At 52.9% G+C, this 22,247-nt stretch overlaps 1 protein-coding gene across 1 annotated transcript; it reads right to left on the bottom strand.

Moving 5' to 3' along the window:
* Positions 1-315: 315 nt before the first annotated feature.
* On the bottom strand, positions 316-21,323 carry Mybpc3 (myosin binding protein C3). Its single transcript, XM_090348902.1, has 34 exons — positions 21,268-21,323; positions 18,825-19,091; positions 18,066-18,167; positions 17,878-17,985; positions 17,637-17,785; positions 16,689-16,806; positions 16,180-16,228; positions 16,040-16,069; positions 15,826-15,879; positions 15,109-15,129; positions 14,734-14,897; positions 13,164-13,296; positions 12,929-12,931; positions 12,697-12,821; positions 12,500-12,605; positions 12,238-12,404; positions 11,806-11,971; positions 10,397-10,503; positions 10,268-10,297; positions 8,246-8,385; positions 7,906-7,986; positions 7,574-7,733; positions 5,742-5,846; positions 5,471-5,659; positions 4,010-4,144; positions 3,691-3,858; positions 2,638-2,726; positions 2,284-2,479; positions 1,932-2,071; positions 1,628-1,787; positions 1,399-1,535; positions 918-1,097; positions 724-760; positions 316-609 (listed from the first exon to the last, which is right to left on the bottom strand). The coding sequence occupies exons 1-33, from the start codon at positions 21,290-21,292 to the stop codon at positions 728-730; spliced, it is 3,837 nt and encodes a 1,278-aa protein (XP_090205028.1). The 5' UTR covers positions 21,293-21,323; the 3' UTR covers positions 316-609; positions 724-727.
* Positions 21,324-22,247: the final 924 nt, after the last annotated feature.

The raw sequence follows: 22,247 nt of genomic DNA, 5'->3' as shown, positions 1-22,247 counted from the left end.
CATTCTATACCAGACCTGTTGGGCACAGGACCATGGTAGACTACTTCATTCCACCCCCAGCTGCTGCAACTCTGGGTCACTGGGACAAGGCTCATGCTAGGCCTCTGGGCCTAGGGGAAGGCCTGCGTTTCTGGCATTGTTGCCTCCAAACTTTATCTGAAGAGTGAATATAAGGGGGAGATGGGTCCCTTCCATTGATAATGAGACTCATGGAATCATCTAGGAAATAGGCTACTACTGCAAATATCCTTGTGCATTCCTGTGAAAACAAGCAGCTGGACAAAAGCGTCCATCTTGCGATTCCATTGAGATTTATTGCCCTTAAACATTGAGAAGACAAGGCAGTCAAGAAGGCATGTCCCCAGTCACAATTCCCTAACCCCACACACTTTGTGCCCCAAAGGCCGAAAGCTCCCTAGGGAGCTGTGAAGTCTGCAGAGCCACCAGGCCTGCACATCCTCCACATCCCAGCCAGGACACAGAGCTGCACATGTGTGTGTGCACGGGCGCACACGCACACACACAGCTGCGGGAAGTGGGCTCCTCCAGCTCTCCTCCAGGCTTCGGCACACGGGCTGGCATCATGCTGTACCTGTGACACAGGCTCCCCTGTGAGTGAAATGAATCTTTCTGCACCCATTTCCAGACTGCCACCACAGGACCAAGAACCAGGGCTCAGCCTCTGACCTGGGCCCCGAGGGGCTGGGTGGCCCAAGTACTTACATGGCTATCCATGGAAGCCAGCCAGGTCACTGAGGCACTACAGGAAGAAAGGAGGCCATGTCATTTGATGTCAACCTTCCAGAAGCCAGGATCAGGACCCATAAGACAGCACAGGGCCAGTATTGTGACAGAGCCAATGCCACCACCCTCATTCTACCTGTGAACCCTAGCCCGGCCAGAGCCTCACCTCGCACCTCCAGGCGGCACTCACACTCTGCCTCGCCCTGCAGGTTGGTGGCTTTGCAGACATAGACACCTCCATCAAAAGGGCAGGGCTTCCGGATCTCCAGGGTCAGAACCCCCTGCTTGCTGAACATGCGGAAGCGGGCATCTTCTCCCAGGTCCAGCCCATTCTTGAACCAGGAAATCTTGGGCTATGTCAGGTAATAGGAAAAGCGAGAGAAAACAGCTCAGGGAAAGGCCTGGCAGGAATCAAGAGACTGGCATTGGTGTTTCTACTCTGAGGATCCACAGTTCACACTGGAGTTTAAAACTAGGCCCACAGCAGGGCCCCTGTTCTGGGAAGGAACTCAGCAGATACCCAGAGTGGAGTAGGGGCAGCTGACAGGCTCAAGGAAGTGGGAGGAAGGAGACTGCTTCAGGGTAGAGCCCGGTGACACAACTGCCACCACCAAGGGCCTGTCCTTATCCTTTCACCTGAGCTTAAGCCCCTACCTTGGGACTGCCCCGGACAGCACAGCAAAGGACAGTGTTGTAGCCTGCAATGACCGAGCGGTTTGCCAGTGGCTGGGTGAAACTTGGGGCCTCAGAGAAGTCCAGCGCCTTGTATTTGGGTGGTTCATATGTGATGCCTGTTGGTGAAAAGCCTTGGTACCAAGAGCCCCACCCCAAGTTAGGCCCCTTCTCCCCAGCTCCCCTGGGGAGGTGAAGAAAGGTATAGTACCTGGTCTCGGGATGAAGACAGCCTCCTTGGTGGTGGCGGCTGTGTCACTGGGACCCACCATGTTATGGCTGAAGACCCGGAAGTAGTAACCATTGCCAACGACGAGCTCTGACACCACACATTGGGTGCGGCGGTAATGCTCCAAGACCGTGAACCACTCCTGGAGGGCGGGAGGGGAGGGAGAACCTCTGGGGACCCCTGCCAGGGTCCATTGTGGTTCCCCTGGTGCCTCTGTCCCTACTGTGGAGGGAGCCATTGAGCAGAGAGTGGACAGGACATACGAAAGGCCCAGCTTCAGGCTCACCATGGTCTTCTTGTCAGCTTTCTGTACTGTGTAACCGGAGAGCTCTGAGTTGCCATCATCTTGGGGTGGCTTCCACTCCAGAGCCACACTGAAGCCCCAAGCTTCCATGACCCGGATGTCCTGAGGAGGGCTGGGCTTGTCTGTGGAAGACAGCTCTGATTGGATCCTTGCATCTCCTGAAGGGGCTTAGCAGGATATCCTCACCCACACCTGGCCTGCCACTTTGTGAGGTGGTTCTAGGCTGGAAAATGGGGTGCTTTGGATTGGGTCCCCTAGCATTGTTCTGGATCCCAGCATCTCTGCTCAAGGACAGGAGATGAGTGGGCTCAGAGGCAGGCCCAGGACCACGTACCCACAATCTGCAGGACCAGCGTGGCCTTGTCCTCCATGTTCTCGATGCGTACTGCCACCTGATAGGTGCCTGAGTGGGCGCGGCGGGCCGCACGGATGAACAGGATGGTGTCTGTGGAGCTGTTGCGGACGCTCACGTCCTCACCCACCAGTGGCTGGCCCTCTTTGGTCCAGATCACTTGAGGCCGAGGCTTTCCCTGCAGGGAGGGACAGCTCTACCGTGAGCCTAGCTTCCCCCACAGACAGGCTTGTACTCAGCTGTGTGTGTGACCATGAGGCTGGGGGTCCAATCAGATCTGAGACAAACTGTTCCACGGTAGCCACTCTCCTAGGCACAGGGAAGGGACCAGCCTACCTGGAAAGGGATGAGGAGGTTCACAGACTCTCCGACCTTTCTCTGAATGGTCTGGCGCAAGTGTCTGGGCAGTTGCAGCCGTGGTCGTTCTGTGGGTAGGACAGTGGATGATTGAGCAATAGCCCCTACAATCCCAACTCCGAGTTGCACCACAGCTCCCTTCTCTTTTTTTTTTTTGAGGGGGGTCATGGGGCTTGAACTTGACCCAGGTGCTGCCCCTGAGCTCTTCAGTTCAAGGCTACCACCCTACCCTACCCCACTTCCTGTTTTCTAGTGATTAATTGGAGATAAGAGTCTCATGTTCTTTAGTGCCCAGGCTGGCTTTGAACCACAATCCTCAGATCTTAGCCTCCTTAGTAGCTAGGATTACATACTTGAGTCACTGCACCCAGCTAGACTCCTTTCTCTCTCAAGGCTGGGCACAGAGAACTGCAGCTAAGAAGAAAGCTGCCCTGGGCCCAGCACATTAATCCACAGCAACTTGTCTACACAGTTCCACATGGTTAATGAAAGCTCCTGATTTCTCCTGAGTCTCAACACACAGATGACAGGGACCAGACAGGGGAAACAGTTTGCTTACACAGGTCACACAGCAGATTTAAGTCACAAGCCAGGCTGCAAAACAAAGCTTTCAGACCCCATGCCCTGTACTTTCTAGCAGCTTACTGATTCTTTCCAACCTGAAGGACCAATCTTGACATCATCAATCCTGGGCTGAACAGGAACTAGACAAATGGGAAGTGAATGCCAGGTGCCCTGTCTGACTCTGAAAGGCCTCGCTGCCCAGTTCTGAGGACACAGAGGACCAACGCCTCAAGACTCACACAACACTGGTTAGAGACTACAGCCTATGATCCCCTATTTTGCAACTGGAAGAACGATATGGGAAAACCAGGAGAACCCTAGGCATGCATGAGATTCCAGACATCCCCTCCCCCTGGCCCGCATGCAGCCCAGCCCTCTGGCAAGGTCTTCCTGACTTTGCCCACCTCCAGCAGACTCCAAAAGTCTGGAGGTCACTGGCAGCCACTGGCTGTACTGGGGGACACTCACGCAGTATCTCCTGCACCGTCACAGGCTCCTTGGTGGTGACAGGGGCTCCGGGCCCAGCCACATTGTGTGCCCGCACACGGAACAGCAGCCGGGCCCCAGTGGGCAGATCCTTCACCAGCAACGACGTGCGCTCGGTCAGTCCCTGAAGGGCAGCCACCCATTCGGAGCCTAGGGGTGGGCACAGGGACAGGGTAGCCACAGAGGCCACATTCTGTCACTGGCATCCCGCCCATCCCACTGCCCACCCGCCGGAGGTTATTCAGAGTCATCAGAGGGTGGGGCAGGCCTGGGGTGGAGGTGGCCTCTGTGGGGCACTCACAACCCTCATGGCAGAACTCCACGCTGTAGCCATCCAGGCCACCGGCGCCCACACGCTCTGGAGGCCGCCACTTAAGCGAGACGGTGGTATCAGAGACGTCCTCCATGGCCAAGTGGGTGGGTTCGCTGGGAGGACCTGGAGAGGGTTCATGGAAGTTCTGAGGGCCCCATTTCCCCACCCCTCAACTGCTCTCTGGTTTCCCAGGCACAGCTTCCCCTTTGGCTGGCCTTCAAGCACTTTCAGGAATATCTGGGCTGTATTAAGACATCTGTCTAGACTGATGTATAAACAGCAACAATTACAAAAGAGCTGGGCACTAGTGGTTGCGCCTGTAACTCTATTAGGGAGGCTGAGATCTGAGAATCGAGGGTCAAAGCCAGCGTAGGAAGAAAAGTCCGTTAGATTCCCATCTCCAATTAACTACCTTTTGGTTAATCATAAATGGAGATGTAGCTGGAGACATAGGGCTCAAGCCTTGAGTGAAAAGCTCAGGGACAGAACCCAAGTCTTAAGTTCAAACCCCAGCACTGGCACGCACATGCATCCCTGTGTCTGTGTGTACGTGCATGTGCACACAGGGAGAACTACATAGGAAAAGACAGCCAAGAGAACACAGGAAGCTTACATGGAACTTCTCAGTGCAGGAAATGCTATAAAGGGAATTGAAGAAAAATGAAGAAAAATGCACAAGGCCCTGAGTTCGATTCCTGGGTATCACATACACAGAAAAAGCTGGATGTGGTGCTGTGGCTCAAATGGTAGAGCTCTAGCCTTGAGAAAGTCCAAGGACAGTGCCCAGGCCCTGAGTTCAAGCCCTAGGACTGGCAGAAAAAGAAAGGAGAGAGAGAGAGAGCGAGAGTGAGAGAGAGAGGGAAGAGGAAGAAGAAGAAGAAGAAGAAGAAGAAGAAGAAGAAGAAGAAGAAGAAGAAGAAGAAGAAGAAGAAGAAGAAGAAGAGGAGGAAGAGGAGGAGGAGGAGGAGGAAGAGGAAGAAGAAGAGGAGGAGGAGGTGGAGGAGGAGGAGGAGGAGGAGAAAAGAAAAATGAAGGGTAGCTCTTCTATACATGACCTTTATAATAATAATTCTTTTTTAAAAAAAAAAAAGGAAAACCGAAGTCAGGTGTTGGCGGCTCACATCTCCTAGCTACTCAGAAGGCTGAGATGTTTAAAGGCTGAAAGTTGGAAAGACTCCAACTCCTCCTATTCACCAGAAAAAAAGCTGAGCTGGAGGTGTGGCTTAAACATACTGGGGTCACTACACCTCAAGTCCATTGGCTAGAGGATCCTGATCCGCTCCCTAAGGCCTCGCAGCCTCAGTTTCCTCATCTGCGAGCTAAGACAGATTGTCACAGACTAAGCATTAGAGACCAGGATGTAGATTCCAGAGTGGCAACTGGAACAGCAGCTACTCCTGGGGAGCCCGGGCCCCCCCGGGGAGGGTGCAGGGCGGGCAGCAGGCTCACCGATGGGCATGAAGGGCTGGGAGGCGGCGCTGGGCCGGGACATGCCCACGGCGTTCACGGCGTAGACCCGCATCTCGTAGGCCACGCCCTCGATCATGCGGCGCGCCTCGTGGCTCAGCTCCCGCAGCAGGTCGAAGTTGAGGCGCATCCAGCGGTAGCTCTTCTTCTTTTTCCGTTCCAAGATGTAGCCTGCAGGGGAGTGTGATGTGGAGGCTGGCCCCCCGCCGGCCCTGGGCGCCCCCACCCCGGCCATCCCCACGCGGGCTCTCACCCAGCACAGGCTGCCCCCCGTCGTAGGCCGGCGGCGCCCACCGCACCGTGCAGCAGTCCTCGCCCACGTTGCTGATCTCGGGGGCTGCAGGCGCATCTGGCACATCTGGAGGGAGGAGGAGGCCGTCAGCCACCACATCCAACCACAACTGCCCACTGCGCGCGACACACACACACACACACACACACACACACACACACACACACACACACACACACACACACTCTCCGCCTCCCCCCCAACCCCTGCCCTGGAACCAGGGGCCTTTCTAGAATCCGATCATGTCCCTGGCCCTGCGCTCAGCCCTTTATGGTCCCCCCAACTGAGCGCTTCCTATCCACCTTACCCAGACCTCTGCCTACAGAATGCTTCTTCTTTTTTTTCTTGCCAGTCCTGGGCCTTTAACTCAGGGCCTGAGCACTGTCCTTGGGCTTTCTCAAGGCTAGAGCTCTACCACTTGAGCCACAGCACCATTCTGGCTTTTTCTATGTATGTGGTACTGAGGAATTAAACCTGGGTCTTCGTGCATGCTAGGCAAGCACTCTACCACTGGGACAACGCCACCCCCCCCCCCAAACAAAATGCTTTTATTTAATTAATTAATTAATGCCATTTTTTTTTTTGCCAGTCCTGGGCATGAGCTCAGGGCCTGAGCACTGTCCCTGGATTTTCTCAAGGCTAGGGCTCTACCACTTGAGCCACAGCTTTTTTTCTATGTATTTGGTACTGAGGAATTGAACCCGGGTGTTCGTGCATGCTTGGCAAGCACTCTACCACTAGGCCAAACTTCCGGCCTATGCCAATCTTTTTGTTGTGTGTGGGGGGGCAGGGTTCATGGGGTCTAAACTGAGCCTGGGCATTGTCTCTGATGTCTTCAGCTCAAGGCTACCACCCTACCTTTGAGCCAAGCCCCACTTTCCATTTTCTAGAGGTTAACTGGAAATAAGAGTCTCAAGTCCTTTTGTGTTCAGGCTGGCTTTGAACCTTGATTCTCAGATCTCAGCCTCCTGAGTAGCTAGGATTACAGGCGTGAGCCACCAAGCCCAGCCTAGCCGGAGCCTGACTATGCTAATCTTGAACTCAGGGTCTGGGTGTTGTCCCTGAGTTTTTTGGCTCTAGGTTGGTGCTCTACAACTTGAGCCACAACCCTACTTCCTGCTTTTTGAGTTTTTTTTCCCCACTGTGTGTGTGTGTGTGTGTGTGTGTGTGTGTGTGTGTGTGTGTGTGTGTGTGTATATGTGTATGTGATTCCTGAAGCTTGAACTCAGGGCCTAGGCGCTGCCCCTGAGCCTCTTGTTTTACCACTTGAGCCACAGAGCCACTTCTGGCATTTTCTGTGTATGTGGTACCAAGAAATTGAACCCCGGGCTTTGTGCATGTTAGACAAGCACTCTAACCATTGAGCCACATTCCCAGCTCCAGATTATTTTTTTATGGTTAATTGGAGATAAGAGTCTCATGGAGTTTCATGCCCTGCCTGGTTCAAGCTGCAGTCCTCAGATCTCAGCCTCCAGAGCAGCTAGAATTAGGGGCTCCTGGCCTCCTCTACTAGACCCACATTCCCATCTCAGCCTCCTAAATGCATTGTCCTCAGGCATGGGGGAATGCTTCCTCTCACACTGCACCCCAGCCCAACCCCAAATCAACCCTTGTGTCACAGTACGGGATATTTCTGCCTTCATCTCCTCCTATAGCAGGACTCCTTGCAAATGTAAAATGCCTATCAGAGTCATCCCCCTTGGCTGGCTCAGAGCACACCCTGTGATTTGGCCAGGGACTGAACCATCACATGTGTAAGATCTCTGCCTGGCCTGGAACCCTGCCAGCCTCACCGATGACCTTGACTGTGAGGTTGACCTGGTCCTCGCCCACGGGGTTCTTCACTGTGATAGTGTAGACACCCTCATCTTCCTTCTCTGCCCCCTCCACTGTGAAGACGCTGCGATCCTTGGTGGTCTCCACGCGGACCCGGCCCTCTGTCTCGCACAGCAGCTGAAGGGGAAGGAGGATGGGGGTCAGCACAGCCTCAGAGGACACTGCGTCTAAGTGAGGGTCATGGGTGTGAGCACTGGGGTACCTGTCACGGGGCAAGGCACCAGGCCCACCACATGAGAGAAATGCCAGAGGACAATGAACTATGTGTCTTGTCATCAACCTCACTCACCTTCTTATCAAACTGCCACTCGTCACTGTCCTCTGCGTCTTCTGGGGCATCAGGGACTGGCCTAGCCGAGGCCTTCTTTCCCTGGACCAGGGCAAGAGGGAAGCTGGGAAGAACTTGACTCCGCCTGGAGAGACCCCTCCATCCTCCATCCGCCCCCACTTGTGCCCGCCTGCCTTCCTTTCTTCCTGGCCAATGGAGCCTTTGAACGGCCAGTGTCTAGGAGCTGGGGTGGTGCATGGGTGGGGTGAGGTGGGGTGTGAAGCAGGGTGTGAAGCAAGAACTCACATGGAGGCCACACATCCATCTTGTCATTGGGGAAACAGAGGAAGACCCACTATACCTGGGTGATGCTCTTTTGCCAAATAACAGTGGGAGCAGGGTCCCCAGAGATGGGGACATCCAGGCGAAGCTTGTTCCCTGCCACCACCACAATGGTGTCTGGTGTGCGGCCAGGGCAGTCCAGGTGGATCTTGGGAGGTTCTGAGTGAGAGATGACATAGATGAGGAAAAGGCGAGGAGCCAGGACCATGAACAAGGCTGTGTAGGCTGAAGAGCCAAAGAAGGGGACAGGAACAAAAGGCCATAGCATTTGGATGATTCATTTTGAGGTGTGGTTTATTCATGGTGAAATAAAATTGAACTTTAGGGCTTTTCTTTGGGCTCTTATCATTACATAGTTATACAAAGGTGTTACAATTCCCTAAGTCAGGTTATGAATATAATGCTTCTTGGTCACTGTCACCCCTGTCCTTATTCTCCACTATATTTTATATATAACTTTATATATAAAATATACATATATGTAATTTAATTCTTTTGGGGTTTTTTTATAAACGGTCTCGCTTTACCACCCGGCTGACTTTTTCTTTTCTTGTCTTTTTTCTTGTGGTGGAGCTCTGGGTCTGGACTTGCTCCACAGATACTGTATTGCTGAGTCATAGCTCCATCCCTGACATTGAACTTTTCTGCTCCTTCTGCCTCAGCCTTCTAAGTCTGGGATTCTAGGCATATGCCAGGGAGTCTGGCAGTCTTATGAGTTTTGACAAATGTGTACACTCGTGGAACTACCAAACCCAGACAAGATCTAGAACTTTCAATCACCCAGGAAGTTCTTCAGATTTGTAACATTCAGGTCCTCTCAGGTAGCATTCTCCACAGCGTTTGGGGGATACCAAATGTCTTCTCCCAGAATATGTTTTCAGTGGGAGAATATTAAGTGAATGGAAAAAGCAAAGTAGAGCTCAGCCTGGATTGTTCTTCTAAAGTCGAAACTCTGAAGTGTCTGACAAAAACAACCTTCACGCAGAAAAGGTCAGGCCTAGCTACTCAGGAGGCTGAGATCTAAGGACTGAGTGTGGAAGTCAGCTGGGGTAGCACAATCCCTGGGACTCTTATTTTCGATTAACCACCAGAGAGCTGTAAATGAAGTTTGATACAAGTGGTAGAATGCCAGCCTTACATGAAAAAACTTAAAGACCAGCACCCAGGCCCTGAGTTCAATCCCCAGGACTGGCAAAATAAATAGGGAGAGCACTGGCCTTGAGCCCAAAGCATCCAAGGACAGTGCCCAGGCCCTGAGTTCAAGCCTCAGGATTGGCAGAATAAATAGAAAGAAAAATAAATACATAAATTTATTTCAGAAAGGGCCGGGAGTTTGGCCTAGTGGTAGAGGGCTTGCCTAGCACACATGAAGACCCAGGTTAGATTCCTCAGTACCACACACATAGAAAAAGCCGGAAGTGCTACTGTGGCTCAAGTGGTAGAGTGCTAGCTTTGGAAAGCCCAAGGACAGTGCTCAGGCCCTGAGGACTGACAAAAAAGGTACAGCAGGAAAGGTACAGCAATAAAAGGCATGAAACATCAACCATGTGACATTTCACATCACCCATCTTCATGACCACTGTATGGAGGATGCACTATCAGCAGCCCTGCTTTAGAGATGGGGAAACTGACTGGGTGTGGTGGCTCGTGCCTGTGAGTCCTAGCTACTCAAGGAGGCTGAGATCTGAGGATCGGAGTTTGAAGCCAGCCGGAGCAAGAAAGTCTATGAGACTCTTATCTTCAATAAACTACTCTGAAAAAGCTGGGAGTGGCACTGTGGTTCAAGTGGTACAGTGCTAACCTTGAGCACAAAGAGGCTCAGGGACAGTGCCCAGGCTGTGAGAAGGAGGGAGGGGAAACTGAGGCAGATTATATTGTCCCAAAATGAGTCGTGGGTAACAGAACTGGAGCAGGGGACCTGTGGTTCCCCCTCCACGATCCTTGCTCTTCGTTTTGATAAGAACAGAGAGGAGACTTCTCTGAGGTGGAATGTGATGAACTGGACAGAATGGAGGTGGCACACAGGGACCCTGACACTCACCTTGCCTGGGCACGAAGTCAATCTTGACCTCTGTAAGAGAAAGAAATGCAAGTGACACCATAGTAGAAGCATGGCCCAGTCCCAGAGGGTCCCAGTGCCACGGCTTCACCTTGCTCAGTGCCATCTCACCCATGAAGTGGAGTTTGGCTGACAGGTTGCAGGCAAAGCCCTCAGGTACAAAGCTGTAGTCGGCTTCGTCTTCAGGTGTGACATCATCAATGGTCAGTTTGTGGACCCTGCAGGTAGTTGTGGCTCAGAGATGCTACTGGGCCATACAGCCCTGGTCTTGCTGGGCACTTGAGCTGCGACTTCAGGAAAGCATGGCCTGTCCTAGCTCCTTGGGAGTTTTTTGGTGGTGGTGGTGTTTTTGTGGTTGCTTTGTTTTTGTTGGTCTTGGGGCTTGAACTCAGGGCCTAGACACTGTCCCTAACTTGTTTTTTTGTTTTAACTCAAGGCTTAGACTCTGCCATTTGAGCCACAATGTCACTTCCAGTTTTCTGTGGTTAAGTGGACATAAGAGTCTCACAGACTATCCCGCCTGGGCTGGCTTTGAACTGTGATTCTCAGATCTCAGCCTTCTGAGTAGCTAGGGTTATAGGTGTGAGCCACCAGCACGTGGTTTCTTTGTTTTCTTGCTTTTAAAAATGATTTCTTCTGAGAGAATGAGAAAGAAAGAGGGAACAACTGAATGCCTAGCAAAGAGAAGAAATATAGCAGCTGACCTGGAAGAAATGGTTTCATTGCCAGTACTCAAAGAGTTAAACCTTTTGTCCTATGTATGTCTAGAGATTTGTATATATTCCAACATTTATAAATCTTGTAGACTAGAATGATGGTGCTTAGTATTGTAATAGTAAAATAAGTGAATGTGATAAGTGCTAAGAATAACTGTCATGATACTATAAAAATATGTATATGTAACCACTTAATCGTAACAATAAAAAACGAACTGAAAGGCTGATGAGGCGATTAATCTTTCAAGTATCGAATCAGCACTAAACAAGTACAGGAACTTTTAAAGAATGGAATGCAAATTTTATGAACACACTAAAAAGTCATTAAAAAACAAAACAAAAAAGGTTTCTTTATGGTGTTTTCTAGCGAGGTGGTATGGAAAGTGGAGTCTGGCATAGGCCCCTCAGAGCCTGCATGAAGGCTGCCCTAGGTAATCTCTATGAACTCAGGTCCAGCACGGCCAGCCCAGGAGCTCCGGGGCATTCTCTGGCCAGAGCTGTCCCCTCCACAACGTCCTGTGCTGCCTGGTCAAGGAGGGGGTGAGAAGGGGGTGGGGACGTCTAACTCTGAGTGTTCCCTGCTTTCTTGTTTCAGGTGGACTCTTCTTCTGCATGGTTTTTCTCTTCTCATATCTTTTGCTCTCTCTAGAATTTGATGTGTGTTTTTCTCTCTCTCAGACTATGTGCTTTCTCTCTCTGTGTCTGTCTCTGTGTCTCTGTCTATCTGTCTGTCTGTCTGTCTCTCCTCTGTCTGTCTCTCTCTGGCTCTGGCTCTCTGCCTGCCACATGTCATGTCACACTCACCGCCCGATGTGGGACACTTTGATGCGGCTGTCAGGCACGAGTTCCTTCCCATTCTTCAGCCACACGCCCCGCACATTCTCATCTGAGACTTCACACTTGAACACAGCCTGGTCCTTGGCACCCACTGCCAGGTCCGCAATGCTCTGGTACACTTCCAGCTTTTTCTCTAAAGGACAGCCAGCACCAGTGAGATCCCAGAGGTATGATGGTGGGTCCTTGTGGGAAACGTGGGCAGGCGGGGATGGCTGGGGTGGTGTGGGCATTTGGGGATACTGCTGCTGACCAGGCCCACCTGAGCCCTCAGCCCTCCCATTTTACAGATGGGAAGGGTGAGGCTCGGGAGTCCCAGATCACACCAGCTTTATTCCAGGTTTGCCCCCACATGCTGGGCAGGGTTCGACTGAGAGGCCCCAGCCCACCTCTGAGCCTCACCCTGCACGATGAGCTCGGCCAGTGCCTGGCCTCCACTAGTTCGCAGTGCATAATGCCCTGCGTCCTCCAGCATCGCCTCATTGATGATCAGGTGGTGTTTCTGTCCGTCCTTCTTGAACCGGTATTTGAAGGTCTCCTCCCGGGTCAGCTCAACCCCGTCTTTCAGCCTGATCAGAGAGCAGACAGCAAGGATTGTGATTGCCCACAGGCCAATGCCCCCTTACCCCAGGTCTGCCCTGCTCCTCCATACCCCGGCACTCACCATTTGACCTGGGCCCCCTCCTCAGACACTTCACACTCAAACTCCACCCGCTGGCCCACCATCACCAGCTGGTCCTCCAGCGGACGCGTGATCAGCACGGGGGGCTCTGTTCAGGCGGGCAGAGCGTCAGAGCAGCTTTCTGGGGCTGCCCCTTGGCCCCTTCTCTGGGCCCCTAGGTCCCCAGCTCCCCAGCTCACCTTTGACAAAGAGCTCAGTGCTGCATTTCTCGCCGCCCACCACGCACTGGTAAGCGGCGTCGTCTGCCAGCGAGCACTGGCTGATGGTCAAGGTGCGTTTGGTGCCGATGGACTCGAAGATGTACCTGGTGGTGTCATGGAGACTGTCAGAAAGGTTGTGGTCGCCCCTCCCAGGCTTCGTGAGCCCACACAACACCCGGGCCCCCTCCCCAGGCTGTCCAGGGGGCCTCACTTGCTGTGGGGCAGAAGAAGCCATTGGGTGATTTCCCGTGGGAAGAGATGAAGACCGGAGGAATGAAGAAAGCGATCATCAGAATCGAGGTGGTGGGGAATTAGACCCCAGAGTGAGGGAGAAATGGGAGAGAGATGCCATAAAGAGACCCTCAGAGAGGGAGGGAGGGAGGGGCAGGGCAGTGAGAATGGGCCTCCCCACCCCTCCCCTTCTCTAGGTCCCCCCCCCCACCGACCTGCCACTCATCTGGATCTCCTGTCCATTCTTCAGCCACTTGACCTCGGCATCAGGGTCAGCCAGCTCCACGGTCAGCCGGATCTTATGGCCCTTGCTCACCTGGTAGGCCGGCTCCAGCTTCTTCTGAAAGGCTGCACACCACCCCACAGCTCAAAGTAGCCCCGAGGTCCCCACTCTGCCCTGCCAAGCCTGCTCGTGGTGGCCTCGGCATGCCTTCCCTCCACCAGCACTCCTGTTCCTGTGCCTACATGGCTCCCTTCTCTGTCTGGTCTTTGTGTCTATCTGCCTCCAGGTCTCCCCCACCACCACCCTCGACTCTGGCTCTGTCTTATCTTCCGGGGGGGCAGAAGGACCCCCCCTAAAGGCTGCCCCTGCTCTGGCTGGATGGGAAGCAGCTGCAGAGATACAGAGTTACAGGCTGGTGCTCTGTGACCCTTGGACTTATTCCTTAACTAACCTCTTGCTGTGTCAGTTTCCTCATTTGTAAAATGGTCACTACAGCAAGGTGGTGCAAGACATTAAATGTGACAACTACACAAAGTGTAGTGCTTGGCTTCACCTCAGCTTCCTATGGCTACTATTGCAACTCCTGTTATAAGATAAAGCCTTGTTCCCACCCCCAAAGGCTTCTCCTATCACATTCAGGCCTTTGCTCTGTGCCTGATGGCCAAGAAATCCAGAGGTTTCATTGTGACCAGCAGACTTGATTTCAGTAAGCATCAGGGACAGGCCATCTAGCCTGGACGCTTATCCCTCCAGTGGATCAGAATGTCTGAAACATAGCTGGGCTGGTGGCTCACGCCTGTAATCCTAGGATGGCAGATCAAAGCCAGCCTGGGCAGTAAAGTATGTGAGACTCTTATCTGCAATTGATCTGAAAACCAGAAGTGGCAAGGTGGCTCAAGGGACAGGGAAGTAGCCTTGAGCTGAAGAGCTCAGGGAGAATGCTGAGGACCAGAATTCAAGTCCCATGACCAACCAACCACAAAAAAAAAAAGAATTTCTAGAATGCTTGCTGTGTGCTAGGCATGATGCTAGATGCTCAGGACATGGCTGTGAATTCCAGGCTCGGTCATCACTCTCCCTGGCTCACATCCCATTCTAGATTCAGAAGGGCTAACCTAGACCCTTCTCCTCTCACCTTCCTATAGGTAAGGGAAGCTAACCCAGGTAGAAGATGAGCTAGGCCTGCTTCTCTCTTCCCCTCCCTCACCCCCCACCCTCTGTGGCTCCCCAGGATTTTTTTCCTCTTTCTTTGGGGTGAGGAGAAGGGTAACTAAGCTTCTTTTACTTTTCAGAGGAGTGACCTGATGTTTACTCTCTGAGGAGAGTTTTCTTGTCCTCTGTCCTTTTTTTCATGGTTACCTCTGGGCTAACCTTTCTCTGCTCATTTTCTGTCAGTGTTCTTGTGGTTTTCTCTATACAGTGTGGGAGGCAATGGGGGGGGTAACCTGGGCTTTTCTTCCCAATGTGTCTCTGGACTAAGCTGGATTCTTTATTTTTCATGTGTAGGGGTGCAAGGGGCTAACCTGTGCCCTCTTCTTTTCCCGCATGGGGGCAGGGCTAACCTGTGCTCTTCTTCTCATCATGCTTCATGCCTTTGAGCCTCTTGAGCATGCCACGCAGGTCTGTGACCCCATACTGGAAGGCGATGCGTTCGTACTCCGATGGGGGTGCCTGCCGCAGAATCTCCCACACATCCTCCTCTGCGGGTGCCTCCAGCCTTGAGTCCCTGCGTCCCCCCAGTCCACACGGAGGCTCAGAGCAGCCCCTTCCTCTCCCCTTCCCAGTGGAGCATCCTGGGTCCAAGATCAAGGAGCAGAGGCTCTCCTGCCATCCAGGCTTCCCTTCTGGGAAGAGGGTTGAGGACCAGGGGCTGGGGGTGGGGGGGTCTAAGGAGGGGCTCCTGGCTGAAGGAGGGGAGGGTGGGTGATGGTACTCACCGTGGGGTCCGGAAACTGCTGCTCCAGGCAGGGCAGACAGGGTAGAAAACATATTAGAGGTATGGGCCCCTCCCCACCTTGGCTTCCTCCCTTCCCTGCACCAGCACCCCTACATTTACAAGAGCACCTATGATGCCCTAGGGGCCAGGCAGGACAAGTGTGTGCCGTATGTCCTGTCCCTCCCTCCTGATCTCAAACCAGCAGCTAAACGTGAGGGTGTGGAGAGCTACCCCGAGGTTCAGATACTCTCCTCTGCAGAGTGGAGTCTCACCTAGGCGCCCCAACCCCCAAGGGTCAGCTCTGTCCCTGCCAGTGCACTGTACCCCAAAGCCCCCCAACCTCTCCCCCATTCCTTACTCTCTGGGCATCAGCAGCATCGGCCATGGAGAGGGGTTAGGAGAGAGAGGGAAGAGATAAAGATTGTGAGTCAGGAGGATGGAGGGAGTGAAGAGTTCCTGCAGCTTTGGGGACCCACCCTCAGCTTCCTTGGGGGTTCTAGCCTGTCAGAGTGAGTTCTTATAGGCTGGCTGTGAGGTGCTCTCGGGGACATCTGCAAAGCCCGAACTCATCCCACAGCCGGATCATGCCACTTGCCAGACAAGGAAGCCTGCTCAGAGAGGCTCAGGACTTGCTCAGGGACACACAGCTGTGAAACTGCAGTGCCAGGACTCAAAACAGCCTCGCTCCCTGCCCTGAAGGAGGAGGACAGGGCCTTACCTCTTCTTCAGCAGGGAGCTGAAGTCCAGAGTCCCACTGTCCTCGTGGCTGTCACTACAGAGAGAGTGTGGGTAAGGCCACAGAGAAGGGGGCTGGAAGGGACTTGCCAGGTGGGGCCTTGGGTGGGGGAGACACCACCCAAGCTAGACACCATCCACCCCAAACCCCAGGATCTGAGTCCAGGGCTGGGAGGGGCCTGGAGAGAGAGGGCTACCTGGTTCGCCGACCTGCTCCAGCAAGGCTCCTATGGGGGATTAGGAATGATCCTTAATTGGTTGGGGAGCTTACTCTCCCCAACCTGGACTTCATCCCACTCCCTGTGTGTCCCCAGCCCTGAAGAGAAAGAGGACTCACGGGCGGCGGAAAGCTGATCGCAGGTCCAGCTCTCCAGGACCAATGGCCTCTGGGGTCAGTAAGAGAGAGAAAGACAGGGGAGGTCTTCAGAGGGAATTCCTGTTCTGGGTTCTCTGGATTTCTGCAGATCCACCCATAACTCTGTGAGGGTGGACACCTGCCCCAGGACCCTCTCTTCTCTCGTGGCCCAAGCAGGTGGGACAGCTCCCCATCTCCTACCCCTACCACGTCAGCCTCCCGCTCATCTCTCAGCTCACCTACAGTCTGATACGTCAGGCCCTATGCCAGAGGCAGGGTGGACCAACTAGCAAGTCCAACTGTAGGTGAGCTCTTGACTTGTCTTCCCTCCCTGCAAGCCTTTGAGGGTTTATTCCCCACTGTTTTGGAGGAGCTACAGGTCAGCACTGATGTCCAACCAGGATCTTAGTGTTGGAAGATGGAGGCAGGCCCCAGAGATTAAGACCCTACAGGATCCATGAGCCCAGGACAGACCTTGGGGCTTCCCTTACCGTGGACAGTAAGATTGAAGTTGCAGCTGTCAAATTTGTCCTTGGTGGATACCTCACAGCGGTAGCCCCCAGAAGAGGTGGCCTGAGCATCAGTGATATGCAGCTCAAACTGATAGACCTATGGGAAAGGAGTCAGAGGAGACTAAAGCCTAAAGGAGAGTCCACCTTACAAAACCCATGACTGCCCTCTGTTTGCATTTGGTCATGATTAAATATAAATCAGAGATAATTACAGGGCAAAGGATATCCACTTAAAATAAAGCTGCTAAGGTAGTTCACACCTATAATCTTAGCTACTCAGAAGGCTGAGATCTAAGGATCATGGATCAAAGCTAGCCCATGCAGGAAAGCCTAGGAGACTTATCTCCAATGAACCACCAGAAAACCGGAAGCGGAGCAGTGGCTCAAAGTGGTAGGGTGCTAACACTGAGCAAAAGAGCTCAGGGACAGGCCCTGAGTTCAAGCCCCATGGCTGTCAAAGTGAAATAAAATAAGGCTGCTTGTACACCTGTATTCCTGTACACCTGCACACCTGCCCTGTTCGGCTAGGGGCTTCTGTATCTGGCACTGGACTGGGGAAGACTAGAAGATGCAGAGGCTGTGTCAACACACAGGGGTTTCAGGTTCTAGGCCTGGCTTTGTGTGACCTTAGAACAGCCCATTCACCTTGCAAGCTTTGGGGGTTTTTGGTCTGTGCAAAGAAGTATTGTTCAGGTGGAACCCCTGAAAGTCCCTTGTATGCTGATTTATATCCACCACATGCTGATTACACCCAGCTGACGACAACACCAGCTGTGTTTCCCATGGGATCCTTGAGACCCTCATATCCTTTGAAGCCCAGCTTCCCACACGCCTCTCTTGAGGCCCTCTATGCAGCCCCTGTATCTCCCAGGGTCTCTCTCTGTGCCTCCAAATCCCCACAATGCCAGACCTGGCTCCCAGGCCCACCTTGCTGGCCCGGTCGTAGCTGTCCTGGAGCTGCAGGTGCTGGCCCACCTTGCTGCTCAGGTCCACCCACTTGCCCTTGAACCATTTGACCACTGGCGGTTTCAAGAGGCTGGCCCCAGCCACGCGGGCTGAGAAAGTGATGCTGCCACCTGTAGGGTGGGGAGAGGGTGACAGGTAGGGCTAGAGTTGTGCTGCTGCCTCTCTTCCCATACCACCCCTGGGACTAGCAACCCACACTCACCCACGGTCACCTCGCCATCTTGTGGCCTCACCAGGAAGAGACCAATGGGGTCCTCGGGGGCTGCGGGGCTCCCCTGTCCAGGGCCATTGGGGGCTGCTGAGCTCAATCCTGTGAATGAAGACCTTTGAGATTTGCCCTAGACAACCCCTCCCAGTGACCTTGTCAATCCCTGCCCAGCCCCCCCTCACCTTCTGGACTTTGGGTGCTTGATTCGAGTTCAGTGGCTGAAGCCGGGGTTTCTCCAGGGACTCCTGGAGCCTCAGCAGGGGCTGGCCCAGGCTCTGCCTTCTCTGGAGGGGCTGGGGTGGGGTGGTAGCACAGTTTCTGATCAGGGACCCCTCTTCTTCTCTGCCCTCCCTCTCTCCTTCCTGGGCATTGGCCTCCTGTACCCCACTCCCAGTAGGCATCTTACTGGGATGATGCTGTCCAAGTCTCTTCCAGGCACACCCTCCTGGTCCCCAGGGCCTCTTCAAAGATGGCTCATGCTGAGCAGGGGTGCTAGCCTGCATTTTCCCCTTCTGACCCCCACAGTCCTCTGTCCCCACAACCAGGTGTCTGCCGGCACAGTTCTGAAATCCATGTGTTCTCTTCCCCCATGCCTTGACCTCGCCCAGCCCCCCCACCCCCAAAGCTAAACTGGGCTCTGATCCCCCACAGCCACCCAGGCTCCCCCTGCCAACACACGTAGCCCGCCCCCTCACTGCCATCTGTGTGTGGCCAGTGCCCCAAGGGTTCCAGTGGAAGGCAGCTGGGCCAAGCTCTTCTCTGTATTTTTTTCACCTCTACGATGTCAGGAACTGGTCAGAGAAGGACATGAAGAGGGGACAGGGGGTTTCTGGCAAGGAGCACAGGGAGAGAATTCAGTACATCTGTTGTTCCCAAGATCCGACCAGCTGGGCCACCTGTCTTCAAACTCAAGCCTCAGAGAAGGCTAACCAAGCTCTCACCTGCCTCTGTGACCTTGAGGTCAAACTTGACCTTGGAGGAGCCTGCGATGACCGCATAGGAGCCCTGGTCTGCAGCACTCGTGTCCCTCACCGTCAGTGTATGCCGCCTGCCCTCAGTTGCCAGGCTGTACTTGTCATTGCTGCTGATGTCACTGCCTTCCTGCTGCCAACGCACCTTCACGCCAGCCCGCTCCGTCTCTGCCTCGAACACAGCCGGGCTTCCCACAGCCACCTCCACTGACCGAGGTTTCTTGCTAAAGGCCGACACTGTAGATCCAGATGGAGGCTTTGGGACCTTTGGCTTACCCATGCGTCCCACACCTGCAGCCTCTCTTAGTAAACGCTGTAAAAAGCATGCTCAATGTGTCACCTTATTTAAATAAGGTGATAATATTCAACAGGAGCGGTTGTTGTGTTCTTTTCTCAGAGACCAGAGTGGCTAAGCTATTTGTTTAAGAGCCCACAGCTCATAAGTGAACAGCCAGATAGTGTGATGGTCCTAATTTCCACATAGCTGTCTTTAATACAAAACAGTACTAAGACTTGAACACAGGGCCTTGAGCTCTTGTTTAGCTTTCTTTCTTCTTCTTTTTTTTTTGTCAGTCCTGGTGCTTGAACTCAGGACCTGGGCACTGTTTTTGGACTTTCTCAAGGCTGGAGCTCTACCAATTGAGTCACAGTACCACTTCCAGCTTTTTCTGTGTATGTGGTACCAAGAAGTTGAACCCAGGGCTTCATGCATGCTAGGCAAGCACTCTACCACTAGGCAACACTTCTGGACCTCTTTTTGTTTAATTTTTATCGTTGTTATAAAGGTGGTATACAGAGGGGTTACGGTTATGGCTTGGTTCTCTTTCTCACAGTTGAATCACATCTCCAGTTCCAGCTTTTTTGCAAGTTAGAGATGAACCTCTCAGTTGTTTGCTCAGGCTGGCTTTAAACCATGATCCTCATATCTCATCCTAAGTAGCTAGGATTATAGGTTTGAGCCATCAGCACTCAGCAATTCTACATGGACTTACGCTGAATATGTCCCCCAATCCTTAGGGCCTGAAGCCACCAATGATGATCCCAGCCCCTCCCCCACCACATGGGCCTGTGCAGGGGGCAGGTACTCTGCCTGCTTGGAATGCGGCTAAATTTGTCCCCCAAAGGCCTCAGGCTGTGAATCAGCAGCTGAGATAAAGCTGGCCTGGGAGGGGGTTGGGTGAAGGGACCTGGATCTCTGCCTTGGACAACCTCAGCAAGGGCACAGACCAGTCCAGCCTCCGGGCTGTGGTTTCTCTCTGCCCTTCGCCTGGGTTCCAGGCCTCTTGACCCTTGTCTCCCAGAGCTTCGTCACCTTCCAGTGGAGTTCATACCTAACCACCCAAATGATACAGGCCAGGAAGCAGACAATGCCACAGCCGAAAGGGACGATTCCACCCATGCCTAGAAAGATGGAGAAACCGGGCTGGGAGTTTGGCCTACTGGTAGAAGTGCTTGCCTAGCATGCACGAAGACCTGGGTTCGATCCTCAGTAGGACATACATAGAAAAAATCTGGAAGTGGTGCTGAGGCTCAAGTGGTAGAGCTCCAGTCTTGAGAAAGTCCAAGGACAGTGCTCAGGCCCTGAGCTCAAGCCCAGGACTGGCAAAAAAAAAAAAAAAAGATAAAAGGAAGATGGAAAAACCAAAACCCAGAGGGCAGGACTACTCAGGCATTCGCTCATTCAGCTGTCTAACCTGGATTCTATCTGTACTCACCCTGGCTACAGATGAAGGGGATGGGCGGGAAGGAACCGTTTGCATTCTGAGAATAGGGTATTGACCTGGATGCTTCCTCACTTGGTGCTGTCCTGACACTCGGTTTACCCTTGGTCTCATCAGAGAGGTGAGAAAAGAAACAGGAGAAAGAAAGGAAGAAAGAAAGAAAGAAAGAAAGAAAGAAAGAAAGAAAGAAAGAAAGAAGGGAGGGAGGGAGGGAGGGAGGGAGGGAGGGAGGAAGGAAGGAAGGAAGGAAGAAAGGAAGGAAGGAAGGAAGGAAGGGAGGAAAGAAGGAAGGAAAAGAAAGAAAGAAAAAAGAAAGAGAGAAAGAAAGAGGAAGGGAGGGAGGAAGACCAAGAAGCTGGGTGATTGTGGCTCACTCCTGTAATCCTAGCAACTCAGGAGAGCTGAGGATCAAGCAAAGTATGAAGACAACCCAGGGAAAAACATCTGTGCGACTTCAATTAACCACCAGAAAGCAAGAAGTGGAGCTGTAGCTCAAGGGGTAGAGCCCTCGCTGAGAGGGAAAAAGCTAAGGGAAAGCGCCTAGGCCCCAAATTCAGGCCTAAGTATTGGAACACAAATAAATATAAAAATAAAATAACCAAGTCCCTTTGAGAACTCTCTTCATCCTTGTCCCCCAGCTCTGTACCTCCCCACCGACCCATACTCCAGCCCAGCCCTGGGCCTGGAATTACCTGGCTTTTTCCCTGGCTCAGGCATTTTGAGAAAGATCACACGAAGCAGCCAGCAGGCAGGGCCACCCAAGGAAAGACTGAATGGGGTCCTGCCCTCCCCATTTTATGTGAGGACCTCCACCCCCCCCCCAGCTCTGCTTATCTGCCTCCTGCCAGCCACTTGCTAAATATAGACAAATTCCATCCAGCTGAGGTCTCTCCAGGGAGAAGGTAGGCCCTCATTTCCCTCAGCCATCCTACCCCCTCCCTCCTTCCCCCAGCGCATTGTGATAGCCTTTGTCCTTCCAATCCTTGGTAGACCTTGGGAATACCACAAGCCCTGTCTTTGTGTCCATCTGACAATAAATGGCTTTTGGTGGAGAGATGCTGGGCCCATCGCCTTTCAACTAAAGGATCAAGAGCAACCTGGGAAACAGGCCTTGAGATTGGCTACTTGAGTTCTGCCATGTTGTTCTTTAAGCCCACAGTGCCTTGGTGTTCTCTTCTGTGAAGTGGGCTGAGGATCACAGCACCCAGCAGATAGTGTCGGTGCATGTCCAAAGTGGGTTCACAAATGAAAACCCTTAGGAAACTGCTAACATGTGGAACATGGAAAACCAAATGCTTGTTCTTAGTAGTTGACCCATGCTGTCCATCACAAGGGCTTTGTGCTGTGGAATGCTGGCTTAGTACAAAGCCAGATGGGGAAGACACAACACTGGGGGCAGATAGCACACAAGAAAAGGGCTGGGTGAGTCTGCTGGTGAGGGCATGAGAGTGAAAATGTACCCCCAAAGCAGAAGACATAGGAGACAAAATCACCAAGATAAACCAAAGATGACTGCCAGAATGTTCTGTTTCTCCAGCCTACTATTTCTCTGTGACCTCTTCTCCCTATGCCCTTTGATCAAGGTCATTTGTTTTACATAAGAAAGCAAATCAAACTGAGTGTTAGTGGCTCACGCCTGTAATTCTAGCTCCTTAGGAGGCTGAGATCTAAG

The sequence above is a fragment of the Megascapheus bottae genome, chromosome 16, assembly GCF_031878675.1.
Source record: "Megascapheus bottae isolate mThoBot1 chromosome 16, mThoBot2.hap1, whole genome shotgun sequence".
In the NCBI taxonomy this organism is placed as follows: Eukaryota; Metazoa; Chordata; class Mammalia; order Rodentia; family Geomyidae; genus Megascapheus; species Megascapheus bottae.
This window is presented reverse-complemented; position numbering and strand designations above follow the sequence as displayed.

What these genes read in the sequence shown, in the direction of transcription:
- Mybpc3 (XM_090348902.1), bottom strand. Translation starts at nt 21,292, where the DNA reads ATGCCTGAGCCAGGGAAAAAGCCAG. An exon ending in GAGGGGGCCCAGGTCAAATG is followed by an intron (nt 12,405 to 12,499) that starts GTGAGTGCCGGG and finishes CTCTCTGATCAG; the next exon opens with GCTGAAAGACGGGGTTGAGC. An exon ending in AAAGTGTCCCACATCGGGCG is followed by an intron (nt 10,504 to 11,805) that starts GTGAGTGTGACA and finishes AACTACCTGCAG; the next exon opens with GGTCCACAAACTGACCATTG.